This window comes from Chroicocephalus ridibundus, chromosome 3 (genome assembly GCF_963924245.1).
Source record: "Chroicocephalus ridibundus chromosome 3, bChrRid1.1, whole genome shotgun sequence".
Classification (NCBI taxonomy): Eukaryota; Metazoa; Chordata; class Aves; order Charadriiformes; family Laridae; genus Chroicocephalus; species Chroicocephalus ridibundus.
In genome coordinates, this window is record NC_086286.1 from 6,054,689 (window position 1) to 6,070,918 (window position 16,230).

General features: G+C 37.7%; 1 protein-coding gene across 4 annotated transcripts in view; it reads left to right on the forward strand.

The window, feature by feature from the left end:
* Positions 1-16,230, forward strand: part of MACROD2 (mono-ADP ribosylhydrolase 2) — an 893,215-nt gene that overhangs the window by 263,407 nt on the left and 613,578 nt on the right. For all 4 annotated transcript variants that reach the window (XM_063327858.1, XM_063327857.1, XM_063327859.1 and 1 more), the window contains exon 5: positions 7,842-7,958. In XM_063327858.1, coding sequence (XP_063183928.1) covers positions 7,842-7,958 — 117 coding nt within the window. The remainder of the gene's footprint in view (positions 1-7,841; positions 7,959-16,230) is intronic.

Consider the following 16,230-nt stretch of genomic DNA (forward strand, 5'->3'; position numbering starts at 1 on the left):
ACGGTCTTAATCTGTTCCACACACTTTTAATTTTTTTAGTGGGCATAAGAAGAAGCTGTGATGCATGAAGTTCAACTTCAGAGTTGTTTTCCTGATGAAGAATGGGAGTCCTGTAATTATAGCACACTAACATGAATGGAAATCCAGGACAAAGTAGGCACCCTGGCAATAAAATGTTGTCAAGCCTTTTTGTCCTTCCAATCTGTGCAGTATCCAGCTGGAAATGAGGTCCTGTGACTGCCCACCCAGGAGGCTGAGGAAAGGATTTTGGAGTCACCAAACCCATTTCTTCAGGGTGATGCCACGTTAAAAAAAACTTAGAGCTTCTTAATAGTCAGTTTGGGAAGCTGGGGGAGCAAGTTGAGAGGAACATGAGCTGAGTTTGGTTTAATAGCGTAGAATAGCCTGAAATTTCACCAGACTTCAGCTTATCGCTTCGCTTCTCGATAAACAACAACATGCGTTTTGTTTCTGCTTGCTGCAGTGAGGTATTTAAGGCTTAGCTGTCCCATTTCCATCTGTAGAAGAGTGTGGTGTGTCAGGTGTCTCAACACTAACACAATTAAAAGGAAGTGAATGGTTCCTTCACACATGCCTTAATGTCAGCGTTTTGGACTGGGAAAAACTGGGAAAACACTATTGGAGCCTTTCCTAGTTCTTTTTTTCCTGCCAAAAGTGTGACATTCAGACAGGTTTATCAGACCCGTGTTTCTCTGAGGCCTTATGCTGCTTGAGTGGGCTGACAAAAGTGTGAATCCTATTGACATTATAACTCTGTCTACAAAATTGGACTGGAGCACTTGGAGACTAAGAAAGATGACGTCCTAAGTGTGAGATAAAACAAATGCTTTCTTTATTGCTTAGTCGTTTATGGAAGTAATTTACCAATCGTTATTGCTAACGTGACAGGACAACTTTTTCTTGGCTTTTCATATATTTTTAATATGAGTTTCTGATATCCCGAGATATTTGACTAAAATAAAAAGTCTGCCAAAACTTGTGAGTTTACTATTGTTTTGTGTTTTTGTCAAAGTGAGAGTGATTGTTTGTGTGCAATAAATGTAGAGCACTTAAAATTTAACAGGTCCACGGGTAAGTGAGCTTTATTTTGAACCGTAGTTGACTTCTTTATTTCCATATGTCTTTTTGCCAGTTTATAGCACACACATCGATTATGTTGGATCTTTCATCTGCTTTTGTTGTGCTGGCATGTGAACAGCATCCAGATTAAGGGCAGCCTTCTCTTAAAACCACCAGTTGGCTTTAAAATTTAATTTCCAACACTTTTCACCATAGCAGGCAATAACTGGCTAAATTTGGAGGACTTCAGCTAAACAATATTCTAAAATACAAGTTTCCCATGTATGACTACAATAAGACTTGCACATGCCATTGTCATGAGTAGGTTTGTTCCTTGCAGTTTGTACTGGAATAATGGTATTATTACATCTTATTATTAATTTTCATTAAAGTCACTCTGTAACATGGGTTAGTGGTTGGAGCTGGGAGGACCCAGAATTTTAATTTTGGCTGCGGTGAGGCCTCTTGTGCAATCTCAAAATGTTGATTCTTAAATAAAGATAGGCACTATACAGAGGATGGGAATTGACACATTAGGTAATGAGTGTCTTAAGCATCAAGACTTTAAACTCACCGTTTTGTCTTGATTTAACTCAGGTGTAGGCACTAAGAGTTTCTTAAAATAAGACTATTTAAGGAACTATAAATTTAGATTGTCTGTGATGAATCGTGAACCTAATTCAGTGAAATAGCCATCTCAAAATGAATAGTTCATGTGTGCTTTTCGTTTTTAGAATGGAGAATTTTAAGGCTAAATCAGATCGTGCTCTTAAAACTCCTTGAGATCTTGGCCGGAAAGTACCGTATAAATGCTAAGTATTTAAAATTAATTATGTTGGAGGCCTATAAACCAGTGCATTGATTAAAAATCTTCAGTTCATTAAACTTCCCAATGGCAGAGGCCATCTCAGTAATATAAATTGCTGTTTCCAGCAGCGGCGGCCGCCTGGCATCTGTGTTGTAATCTTTTTAAGATCCCCACCTTTGTTCATTAGACCAGCAGCTGTTGTCTCTTGCTGGGCAGGATTTATTTCCCCTCGACATCGGTCTCAGAGGTGCAGTTGCAGCTTTGGCAGCACTTGATACCAATGAACTTCCTCGAGGTGCTTTACCAGTTTTGCAGAATGAGGTTGCTTTTGTTTGTGAGTTGTTTTTTTTTTTTTTGGGGGGGGGTGGGGTGGGGGGAGAAGGTCTGGGGGTGTTTTGTTTTGTTTGTTTTTCTTTTTTTTTTTTTTTTTTGGTTTCCACACACGTCCTTGCAACGTACATTTTTGAAAGGTCCACAAGGACTGAGGGCATGTATACCAGAGGTGTGCTACAGTCTGGGCAAACCAGTTCCTCTTGTGTGTCCCTAGCCAAGTATCTCATAAAACGACAGTTTTCTGTTTTTATTCACTCCTGGCATTTGCCATGTGGGAGAACAGTACCGCTTCATAGATAAATCATGCATGGTTAACTTCCTTAGATAAGTAAATCTCCTGAATTTCCATGTGAAAATGAGAAATGAAAATATGGAAAAGCACCAGAGAACAGGAATTACTATGGAAAAAGAATATATAGATTCTTGAAATGTAACGTGATAAATCTGCGTATGTTGTATACATTGTAACTTCAATTTATTCAGGCTCGCACACAAGGTCACAAAAGAAGTTTGGGCCTTATTATTCCCAGGGGAATTTGTATTTTTTCGCTGTGGTGTTTGATTACCTTACCCTTTTTTATTACCATCTGCACTACAAGGCTAGTTTTGCTGAGGTTATTTATTTTTTTTTAAGCAGCATCCCATGATACCCTTAATTCTGTGTTTGCTGCGCTTTTGCTTCATTTGCAATTTTAAGAGATTTTCTATAAGAAATAGATTTATTCTGTATTGTACATCAGTAAATTATCTAGTTTTTACTATATAACTTTAACCCTTTAATTCTGGAGAACAAATTCAGTTTGTTTACGATAAACCGAATAAGAAAGGATTTAACCTTTTAGCATCCTTTAGTGTGCAGTGAGAAAGATGTCAAAGATTTATGTATTTTTGTTTAAGACATTTTTTAGTACACTGTCATTTTGCCTAGGAGTTTTATTTTCACACTTGATTTTGCCCATGTATTTTAAGCAATTATTTTCAGGTGACTTCTGTGTGCAACCAATACCATTGACTGCAGTAGCTTTGAAAAGAGTTTTTCTTCATTAACGGCTTCTGCTGAATAGTTGGGAGAACTAAGTGCTGTCCCTAGTGGCTCCTAAAACTTAGGGATGCGTGCAATGAGATTGCTAATATTGTTTTTAATGAAAAAATGTTGGAGCAGTGCTTTTCATAGCTTTACGCAAACATGAACGACTTGAACTACAGAGCTAAATCGCAGGCTCCTGGAGCCTTTCTTCAGCCCTCAAAATAAAGTTCATGTTACCCAGGTCTTCAAAACTAAGAAACCCCTTTCACACGCTCGTCCAGCCAAACCATGGTGAAGCAGTAAATATAGAAACCCCATTTGTATGGCGTCTCCACGCACAGTGGATCACGGCACAGTGAATAAGGGGATCACACTTCAAAAGACAAGTTGAGCCACCTAAGTTGTTGCAGTCATCTGAAAGCAAAAAGTGTTACGTGCTTTCTCAAAGCATTTATTTTGCCTCAAGGCAGATTGTGGGGAACATTCGTCAGCCTGGCAGCCTGCTTTTTGGGAAGGGGAATGCAGATGAGAAGAGGGACCATCCTGTGGATGTTTGCCACCTCACTGGTGGCCCCGAGCAGGACTCATTTAGTATTAATGCTGTCAAAAATCCTTAGAAATAGCTTGGTTTATATGGATGAAACTCATATCAAGGAGCACAGTATCAATAAGGACAGTTAGCAGCCCTGTCTTTAGTACATTCAAGTGTTACCAGTACATATAAATGCCAATTAATCATCATGCAAACCAGAGATGGGATTTCTTGTAAGTTACAATTGATAGCTTTTTCTGTGGGATTTTCCTACATCTTTCCCGTAGCTGTGAAATGGCAGGTCACTTGTGTATATAAATGACCCAAAGTACATATATGTGATTTCCATAAACCTGGACAGGAGGTGGCCTGTAGAAAAAAGGCATACTGTGAAGCAGAGCGATAGCTTTGAAGTAAGATGACATTTTTCCTTGATTGTAGAAAACAGTGATAATGCATAATTCCTTATCACTGTCACGTGACGCAAGTCAGATTCGACCATAAATGCCTGGGTTTTTCAGCCAGTTGCACAAAGAAATTCCAGGGAAGGAACAGTAGGATATGTTTTGTCATTTTCCAGATCTGGTTTGAAAAATGCAGATGAGCATCTGTATATCAAACTGATGATACAGATGAAGTATCTGAAACCAATAAATCAAAGATTCTTCACTTTCCTATAAAAGCAATTTGGCAGCATGCCATTATTATCATGTAAATCTCTTCCTCCTTACTCCACAATAACAATATATCTTTGGCCATCATTTTTCCCTCGTGAGGTTGTTGCCGTTATCTGTAATTTCCATAGAGTTTCCATGTTAACAATGCTTACTTCTCTGGACTCTTACATTACTAGTCAGTGCACGCTCCGAGAAAACAAAATATCTCACGTAAATGTTTTGTGCGTGCCCGTTCCATGTTTTTTTGAATTACTACAGCTAAGACATGTTTTAGCAGAGACTGAAGTATCACATTTAGATTTGCTAATCTACTCTACCTTTGCCAATTTTTTTTCTTTATGTTAGGCAGGGTGCTCGTATTTTGCAAGAAATTTTACTGCTTGGGTTTTTGCTTTCAGAATTATCAAACTTGTGTCATAGGTTGTGTATGTTATTGGAAACATAGAGTATTTCTGTCATGATTTATTGAGTTATCATATTAAATAGAAAATGTGTACGTAGATCAGATGTCATCTCTGCTCAAGTATTTAATAAAGTATGGTAGAAAAAAGACATTATTCAGAAAATTGTGGGCGGTCTGGTGTTTGGGTTTTGGGTTGGTCTTTTTTTGCTGGTGGTTGTCCCCCCCCTCCTTCATTCTTCTATGTCATCAGTCACTGAAGTATATCAAATGCTAATGTCTATGTTTCTGTCTATGCCTGTCTGGAGCATTCAATCATTTTCTGTTATGCCACCCTTAGAAGAGAAGTATGCATGTCTACTTGTTTGGTTTCGGCAGATCTCTTCCATTTTCCTTGTCATATGTCAAAATTGGTTATGATAGAATTGATTTTCCTCCGTTAAGAATTTAGTTTTTTTCAATTATGTTTTCATATTTCTGGAGGCTGCTTCAATTTTAAAGACTGGACATGGACCTGTGTGGAACCAGCTCCAGGAAACTAGTGATAGACCATCCGTACCATAGCTGTATGAGCATTACGGGCATGCTTCTTCCATCATGAGATGGTTTATGGATGGGGAGCCTGTGTGTTGGCCGTCATAGCTGATCTGGCACGTGGTGTGTTAACATAACGGGTACGTTAATACATTGCAGATTTAGAAGTGGCAAATCTGTGCTTCCACTTCCCTGCCAGAGGCGGTGGTTTCTTTTTGCAGGCTCTGTTGTTTGGCTGTGCTCTGAGCTGGACTTGGGTTAAAATCAATGGAGTTTAGGGAAAAAGAGGTTGATTTATCCAGCTGAGTTGGTTGAGAAGAGAGTAGCTGAACAAATCATTGTACAGACACTGCTCAAGGGAGAGTGCCTACTTGTCCCTAGATCAGAAGGATGTCAGGGGTGGAAATGGTTAATCCACTGCCATGGACTTGAGCCCTTGTCCAGTACTCATGAGGTGAAAGAATTCTTCCTCTGTAAAGAATTGTGCAGAAAGTGCTAGTCCTAAGCATCAGTGCTGTTTTTATGTTAATGTCTCAGGAAATATTAATGTTGGTAAAGATTGTGGTGGTGGTGCTTATAAAAATATACTTGAGGTTTCAACACATACTGGTTTACTTATCCTGCTTGGTTTGGAAAAGCATTTAGTAATTAAGTTAAAATAATTAAATCGGATATTATGAGCACAGGATAGATTTCAAGCATTCTTTTTTTCCCCTCGAGGTTACAAAATATTATTCTTGCATTAGAATCTTGCAGTCTTGTTGAGCAGAGATTTTGGGTAAGTTAAAAGCACAAGTTCAGCTAAGGTAGAGCAAGAAGACTTGGCGTCTTGGCATAGACAATGCACAACGAGCTTCTGGCTGGTGGCTTGGCATCCACATTCTTTCCAATATGAAAGTTTTGTAATTGAAAGTGCAACATTACACGATTCTGTAATTATCTGTCTAATATAAAGTATTTCAAAATGACTTTTTAAAAATAAATGGCACTGTGTCCAGGATGAGTATTGGAGTATTACAAGGAACCGCTTACACAATTTTACTGTGTCATCTCAATATTAACGCTGGCATAGAACACCTCGAAAAAGGCAATTGAGTTTTTAACACTTAGTAGAAGGCGGCTTCATTCAGATAACAATGTTATCTTCCCCTCCACTTGGGGATGCGTGGCATCAGGGAAATATTTAACACCTTGCAAAACCAACTGTGCTCTTAATGCAGAAAGACCCATCGCCATTTCCATTCCAGCTTCAAAGAACATCTTGGGTGAGGGAGTTATTTGGTCTCCCTGCATCCCGGTGGGCAGTGGATGGTAGGTAGGTGTGCTGGGTGCCCAAGTCTCATATTGCCCAAATCTTGCGATGCGAGCCTGTAGAAAGCTACACAGGTTATGCTATGAACAGATCATGTGCATCTCTTGGAAACCCATCTCCGCTTGGCTTTTCAAACCTTTTGTGGTTTAATTGCTTCAAAAATGCTATTGGGAACTGCTTTAGTTTCGAACTGGTTAAACCTGAAAGAAAATATTGAATGACAGGCATCAGAATCTTCCTTTCTTATCTCTATAAGTAATTTGTTTAGCCTTTATACTTCAGCTTATTTTACCTTTTTTGAATTGATATTGTAGTTTATATGATGATTATTTCTCATAGTTGAACTTCATCGTTGCTGCTGACTTAGGGCCTTAGTGTAGCTAATATGTTCATGCACACAATTTTCCCTTTTTTTTTGTTTCCTTTTTCTTAAACTTTTTGCCGTAATTACAGTAAATGATTTCTTTGATTGCATGTTGAGAGGGCAGAAATGCTGTGCCAGCAGCCTTTTTTTTTTATTCTTTGCTGCTGTTACCATTCTTTCGCTGCCCCCCGAGGGTTATAAGATCTATGGACTCTACTAATTTTCTTGCATACGTAGCTGCAATTGCAACCTTTAGTAATTATTTAATTAACTCCAAAGTATTGCATAAATAATGCAAAATTTTAAAATGTAAAAAAGAAAAAAGGTCAAAACAAGGTATTTCTTATATTTCAAATCCACCAGCATTATTCCTTGGAATGTTCGTATAAGGCATTAATAGGACGGTGACATTACATGGTCTGCACAATTGTAGAAGCGTCAGAGGCGTGTGGTAAAAGAGAGTTTGGCATTTAACAGGGGATTTCTTAGAACCTTGAATAAGACCCTTTTTAATACTGAAAATTGAATTCTCCTTTACCTTTTCTAGCTTTTTTTGGTTAGCAGAAGTTGACTAAATATTATTTTTTGGATAAACACATTGACTAATGCTGGCAGAAAAAATGTTTGTATGCATTTGGATATCTACTTATGGATCAGCGGGTCTGCGCTGCGAATGTAAAAATGAGCAGTAAATGTTTGTGATGGCATATTTGTGTGAAGGCAACATGAAGACTGGCTTTTAATAAATTAAAATTTCTGGCTTTGCTTTTGTAGTGGATGGCTGTATACACAGAGCTGCTGGACCCTGCTTAGTTGCTGAATGTCGCAACCTGAGTGGCTGTGAGACGGGGCAAGCCAAAATTACGTGTGGATATGACCTACCTGCAAAATGTAAGTCAACCCTCTCTTAGCGTTTTCTTTTTGTTTTAAGCACGTGGAGCTGGTATGCATACTTTATTTCCCTCTAGTCTAATTCAACAAGGTATTCATTTTACAAAATTAGCAGTGGGACTTAATTAAGCATGTTCTGTAATAATGTCTTCCCCTCAAAGCAATTCAGGCTTTTCTAAACGATTATTTCACCTATGTTATCCGATGAAAACCTAGATGTCTCTAAAATATAAAGCATCTTTCATGTTTATTTTTTGCAAGCTAAAACATATCCTTTCATATGCATAATAAAGGATTGGAAATGCTTTATGAAGTATGAACAAAATATACATTATCATATTTAAGTTCCATGGAGACAATTTTTGGAAATGTTGCATATTTCATACTTTTCATGCAGATTCCTTGATTGTGAATAGTTTGAAAGCCGAGGAGATCAAAGCGATGTATTGTGTTTTCAGCTGCTACGTAGAGGCTGATTGGCAATTACTGTGAAGGCATCTGCCACACTAGCTTTCAACAGAGTGCAGCTCAGCTGGAATGTTTTTGCACGTTAAAAGTGGAATTGTCATCAAAATCCCCATCTTATTTAAAATAGGAAGATGGGTATTTGACCTTGTTGCATAGATGTTGAGTTTGTCTTGGGAAAAAAACCTAACATGTTGACAGCACATTGGTCAGCCAGTCTATTACGTAAGAATAAAAAGTGTGAAATCTCTGCAAGTTAGGATCTTACAGAATAGTATATTAAGATACGATGATACAAATAGCAAGACAGCATTACAAACAGCATATAACTAGAATTCAAGATCTCTTTTCTTTTTATACACAGTTTGCACTAGGAACGTGGCTCATTCAGATATATTTAGATCTGCTTTCTTAATTTGTTCTACGTTTTTTCATGTAAAATCAAATGCTTACTGCAGTAGCAGGTATCTTTTTAGGTTCCTGTGGCCATTAATGCCTTAGGTAAAGAAAAAGATTGAGTTCCCAGTCATTTGTTGGCTTTGCTATGTTTTATACATAGTTTTACCACACGTTAATGGTTATTTATGGAAGGTTAATTTGCCTAGAGGTCAGCGAAATTGTTGGGGAAGATTCAATGCGGTAGTAATGCTGAGTTTGTATACGGCCAAAATTTTCACAAGATTCCTATAAAACTGAAAGGATTGTTTGATAACACGTTGTAATTTACTCTACTGGGGATTTTTGATGTTTAGTTCTTCCCCTTTAAAAAAAAAAATGTCTTGGAAGGGACAGAAAAACTGCTCATGCATAGGTGCATGACTCGTCCCATGTATTTTAATGAGAGAAATTAAACACAGGGTACCAAAGCAACGAGCACTGAACTGTGCTAGAAAGAGAAAGGGTCAAGTCTGAGGTGTGGCCTCTCTTTAAATTTTATAGCAGATAAATGGGTCTTGCTTAAGTTAGGTTTGTAGAACGGGATCCTGTTTGAAGACTATAGGAAATTTTTTTTGTTTTAGTCTTTATGTAGGACTAACAAAACAAAACAATGAGAAAACCCGTTATCACTTGCAGTTGGAAATAAAGCCTGTAACCAGACACAGAGAAAAGTCAATATTCTGCCTAATCAGTATTCTTAGAAATTGAAATTGCATCAAAGACACGTGCATTTCTATTTGATCATGCATCAGCATGAGATGGGGAAAGGATACATTAACTGACAGGCACAGGGAGGGAAATGTACAGTTTGCATGCAGAGGCTCAGAATTAGATACTCATGATTTCTTAGGGTTTTTTTTTTGTGTTCACCAACTGTTGTTTTCTTTTACTTTTCCCTTAAGAAGCTTTTAGTTGTAGGCTCATTAAATTACTGTACCTTGTAGACCATTCATCTGAAAGTTACCAAACAATCAAGAGACTGTTTTCATATTTTAAAAAGCTATAGAGCCACCGGATATCTTTGTCATTCTGTGTCACTTTGTCATAATAGTACTTACAATTTAACTGTGGAAACTATTTTACATCTGATTTTTCTGGTGAGAGCAGCAACATGACTTCCCCATCCAGATGCGCTGTGATGCAAGTTTGTGTGTCGGCAATTTGTTGAAGGTTATAGGTGAATGGATAACCGCCAGCTTTCACAATGAGTTTGCTTTTCACTTACCTATTTGTAAATAGGAGACCAAATACAATAATCCATTAACAGTTTGAGTCGTGCAGTGATTATTTTGCCTCTGCTCTTCTCATGATTGTCGTTGGATGAATAATGATAGTAAATGTGAAACTTATTTCCTAGCATGAGGAATTGTTATTTTTTTGTTATTTAACAGAACTGCAAAATGTTATAGTCGCGTTTCCTACCCCTGGGATTTTCCCGTCTCTAGTTCTTGATCCTGAAATGCGTTGCTTGGAAGCAGTTTGCTGAAATCAGCAAAGCTGCTCTGGGCCGGAGCAGCCTGCACGTGTGCCCTGTGATGCAGGACTTGGGCTTAAGCTGAGGACTCCATATTAAAGACGGTTTAGTATTCAAAGATCACGCAACGTATTGCTTTGTTTTGTAGACAGCTTGGAGGAAGCTGGAGTTAAATTTGGTGTTTGAAGGGAAGGTATGCTTTGTTAGGAAGCTGGTAGTTGGTAAATAAAAACCACTCTGGCAATCTCCTTTATGACCTATTGCATTTTTATGAATACTTTGCTGTATTTACTTAGGTTAAATAAGATCAGGCCTGATAAACGATTTCTTCACAAAGGAAAAATGGAAAAATAATGTCTGACTGAAAAATGCAAAGATTTAGGGTACAGACTAGCTTTCTGTGATTTGTTCTTGTTGCATCTGAGTCAGAGAATTAGTTTCTGAAATACACAAGTAACAGTAAATGTTCAGGGAGAGAATACATAAAATAGTTCATTTTTTCCTCATCTTTTTATCCTAATAGCGTGAACAGACCAACATTAGCATGTGTATAGCCTAGAGATGTTGCTTTATGAACTTTTCAAGATCTATAGTTTTGAATGCCAAAAAATAGTCGGTATGAAAATAGAAGTGAAATCAAATTGAGTTTTCTAATTGCCAGTTAATGTAATGTTCAGTACAGTTTTACAGAAGTCAGTGTAATCACCATCTGCCTTCTGTGCTGCAAAAGCCTACACAAAGCCCCCCCAAATGCCAAGTGAGTTATTTGCTGAATACATAATTTGGTTGATGTCATCTATTGTTGTTTTTCAGCAAACACCTATGCAGGCGCCCACATCTTCATAGTGCTTTGGAGGGCTGGAAAAGGCAGTGCTTTTTGCTCTGAGATACTTGCCTTTAATGCTCTCCCAGACCGATCATCAATTATTTAGCTTCTGTACTTCATATTGTTGTTCCTTTTAAAGAAAAGTTCATTCTAAATATTGTACAACTGGTCTTCAAACATTGAGCAGTACCCTGATACCGTCATGCTTTAAATAACAGATGAACAGTATCTGTTTAAAGCTCTACAAATGCTTGTTTTCTTTCTCATTTGATTAATAGTCTCAGTTGGCTCTACTGGCAGAAAATGGTCTGAATGTAAATTGTGTTTATGGCTGGAACCAAGGGTCCGTAACAGCCTCGTGGCTTGTTATCTGCCTGCAGAGGTTCACCATAAAAAAAAAAAGACCCTGTCGGAACATATTAAAAAATACAGTCCTGTTCTTCAGGGTATTTAACGGGCTTCAAACCAATTGAAGATGTGGTGACAGCATCCAATGCAAGGAATTGGTACCTGACCTTGGCAGGAAAGGACCACCAAACTAACTTTTTTCTATTGTTTATATGTCTAGTAATAATTTCTTTCTTTTCCTGAGAAATGTTTGATAATAAAACCCCTAAACCTGGGAAAATAAAATCTTACAGCCTCTAATATGGGATAGAGCAAACCATCTGAAAGGTGGACTTTCAGTGGAGGTACCTCGGTGGTAATGCTAGGCAGTTTCTAATAGATTGTTTTATGTTGTTAATAAAGATATAATATTTAGGATAAATTTCTCTGTTTGCTTGATATTTCTAGTACGTTAAGCAATGCCCTTTAGGAAATACTATATAAGGCATAGTCTTCTCATCCAAAATCACTGTGTAGATCAATGTGGAGTAATAATGTGAGCGTGCTCTCGAAGACAATTCCTGCTGTGAAATAAGTAGTTAGGAGGAGTGCTAGTATTAAACGCAGTAGGAGGAATCATCCTTTAAATTTGTTTAATCAGATTAAAAAGCGGAGATTAAAAAGTAGAGACTAAAAAGTGTGCTTCCATTATATAGACATAATTTTCTGGATTTAGAAGATGAATATTTGGAGGGTATTATTTTAAAGTAAGGCTGTAAAGGTAGGGATTTTAAATCTCTCCGTATTTGCTTGGAGATCGCTTACAGAGCTGTAATTAAAAGGTTGATTATGCAGAAATGGAACTCCAAAACTCTGCTCCATACTGCAAAACTGATCAATTGGAAAAATGGGGCAATAATATTCAAGAATATTGTCCGAATTTCCAGGATTCCCCAAAGAACTCTGTTTGCTTACTTTCTTTTAAAACCTTGCTTGATTTTAATAATACATGAATTTTGTTACAAATTATTCTAAATTTCTGACATGTGAGAGTCAGAGAGATGCTTTCTTCTACGTGGTTCTGATGTACAGAACATTATCTTTTCATGATTGTTCAGTTTGCTGCCTTCCTGTTCCTTCTGGAAAAAGGTAAGTCTGGGAATTGGAAAATAAGTCTGGGAATTTCAAAGGAAAGCATTAAAAGTGAGGAATGTGTGGCGAAGAGAGAGGATTGCTTAGAGAAGATTAACTTGGTTAATACCTCCCTGTTGGTCAAGGTCCTTGGTCGTCTCTCATAGTTGCTTTTAAATATTTAAGTGAAAACAGTTGTGCCACCAGATGCGTAAATAGACTGAAAGTGGATGAAATTTCAGTTGAAAAAGGCTGCTGATAAGTATAGGGTGACAAAAACATTAATATAATTGAAGCTTCATAAATGTTATGATAGTTTTCCAGGAGGGATGTTTTTGTACTCTTTGTCATAGCTGAATAGCATCACTTTATTGTCAGCATTGTGCCCAAACTGTGTGACACATACTGGAAAAAATAATCTAGCTGGAAGAAGCCCTAGTTGGGTATTTCCTGAAACACCGCTGAGCTGCAGCCGCTGTTTGCCATCCCTTTTTTGTATCTCTTAAATCTTTATCGTTGTTTAAATATTGAAAACTAAATTTAAAATGAAGTAGAGGAAGTTAATATTAATCAAAGGTCCAGGACCCCTTGCTCTTGAGCGATGTTTTTGCTGTTTAGGTATCTTTGGGAAAGGATTTTTATGGTTAACAAAACCACCTACTACGTATTTGTGCGTTTTTCTTCTGAGTTGTGTCTAAATTTCAAAGCTGTTTTTTATAAGCTCCGTTTATGTATTTTATAACCATTTTGAAAATAATTGCAGTGATGTCTTTATTGTGTTTTAATTCGCTCTAATTGACTCCAGTCATCTTAATGACCTGCTATATTCACCGTTAACAATAGTATACATTGCATATGCTGTAAATGTGTTGGAATGGAAATATTAATGATTACTTCTTCGATCCTAAAACCTGCTTATATTTTAGAGAGGGTTTTACGATATATTGTAAGGTTTTATGGCTTATCTTTCCCTTATGTGCACCCCCCCACACATATACACACAAAGGGAGAAGTTAGGACTCACGGGGAATAACGGGGAATGCATTTATCAACTTCAGCTAAACAAGTTCAAACATCTAATTCTCTTCCAAGTCTGCTCAGGGTCTGTCATCAGTTTGGGTAGGAAAAGGACAAGTGCTGTAGCTACCAGTTAAAATGTGGGGATATGTATCAGGAAGAATCTTCCACCACCAGAGTATATGGTCTTTGTCTTTGGATGCGAGCCCAGCTCATATACATTTTTTAATGGATAGATTCTTTAAAATTTAATTTGTGAATGGTCTGGAGTGCGCATTTGTCAGCGCTCTGTGTAGTGTCACGCTGTGGTTAACTTGCGGCATGTACTGCTGGAAATCCTCATTTCACATCAAATTGTTCAGTTAACAGATGTATGCGTTGTGGCTTAAGGAAATGTTTTACTATTGATCCTCACTGCTAAATCTAAATACTACTCTTCTGGGCATCGCTTTTTACAATCTGGTCATTGAACACTGAACTCCAAGACAGGAGCAGGCACAGACAATCTAAGAGGAGAACCGAACCGTGTGCTCAGTGATTGGGGCCACCATTGGCTTAATAATGCGTGTATTAATATGATGTAATGGTGGGCGGTAGAAACTCGATGCCATGAATTTCCCTCCCTGGCCTTATTTCTGTAATTTTGGACATGTAAAATTTCGGCAAAGGTCTAATTCTGATGTTACTGAGAGCAGTTCCAGAACTGAGTTTCCAGCATAGTGTGGCGGTGACGGGAGCCCACGCAGTTCCCCGGCGTCAGCATCTGACATGCTGGGGTTTATCCTCTGGATACCCCCTTGGTGAAACAGAGAGTAAGTTACAAGGGGTAAACACTTTCCTAATGCTTCATTTATGTGTAAGGCGCTATTTAAAATGTCTCCTAATTTGGTGAAAAATAATTTGCACCGGAATACGCCTTTCCACACTGGTGGCGTATAGTCATTCCTCAGGCATGTTGGCGCTGCAGCAGGGCGTTGTGCCCCTTAAGGCTAATATATTTTCTTTCCTTCATACTTGGATGTAGTTGGTCATTTTTACTCAAATAATAATAGAAAAAAATAAGAAGTCCAATGTGTAGCAGAAAAAGAAACCAGATTCTGATCGCTACGGTCAGCTGACAAGGAGAAGGGGTTATAAGGGAGATGTTTATGCTCCTTTAACTGCAGCGGTTGCTGCTGCTCCCACTCTAATGCCTTCTCTCGGTAGCCAAAGCCTACACTCAGTACTTGAAAAATTAATCTTTGATGCATGAGATTTTGTCTGCCTGAATTTTGCTTGTCTCATTTTTAAATGGTGATAGAAATTGCTTACTTTAGTAAAACACAACATTAACCTCATAGTGTGTTGGCACTTTGTGATTTATACTGGTTTAGTCGCTGAAAAATACGCAGCCTGTCTCCCAAGCCTGGATTTAGCTTATAAAATATGTTGGCACAGGCTTGGGGCTTGAATTGGAACGCTGATCCTCCGTCTCCCTAGGGTAGGAAAAAGGTTTAAAATTGTAGCCTCTCGGAGGTCGTTAACTTCATATCATTTCTTCAGATTAATAATAATTATATTATTGTAGCTGGAATGTTTTAAAAACAGTACAGCCTAGTTTTCTTTCTTGCAAGCAAAGTATAGGGTTCCTTTTTGTGCTGAATCTGCGTATTCCTCAGCCAAAAATATGGCAAATTATTTGCAAATGGAAATAATCAGACCATAGGTAATAAATAAGGACATAGCTATTTTTGTTCTATTATTTTGAAATAAAGCAGAAGGAATAACACGGACGTGAAAGGTGCTGTGATTCTTTTGAGTTATCCTTCACTCACCCACAAACCTCGCTGTTTACTTGAGGTTAAAACTGCTAATTTTATATTTTCTGAATATATTTTGAAAGAATCTTACAGATGAAAAGCGGGACTGTTTTGAGAGGAGGAGTTTACTTGTAATCTACTTCCTTTAGACCAGTCTAAAGTGGATAGGATGGGAAGGTTTTGTAAAATGGTTTTAAAAATATTTTTGTCTCCCCGAGCAGAGGAATCTTGAGGCTCTTTCACGTAAACCAAGTGCACAGACCAAAACATGTTTCATTAGTGAAAACTGAGGTCAAGCATTCGAAACATTTCTCTTCAGGAAGAAGACATCAGGTGTGAGATTGCAGGGCGTAAATAATGTTTTAATTGCTGTAGGAAAGAATCTAAATACTGATTAACCAGATAGTTTTAAAAAAAAAGGGGGGGGGGAAGTTGGTATTATTTTACATGCTGAAGATGCTGTTTTACTACTGGTGAAAAGAAACCATCATCCAGGATGTTTTGCCTTCAAGTATGGGGATCAAAATCACATGGATTTTTGTTGTTGTGCAGCACTAGAAATTTATGAGAAATTAGTTCCTCTTTTTTTTTTTTTGGTTTCTGTTAGCATCCCCCTTTTCTTAACATTGTCTTTGCACTAAAACTTCTCTTTTTTTTCTAGTTTTGTTTGAAATATTTCTTACAAGTTGAAGAGGATACATTAGGTTTTATTTTTTCATTTCTTCTTAGGCTTCTCAGGTTCTTTCTTTCCTTTCTTGGTATTTGTGAATTTTCGATGATGTTTGTGAAGATTGT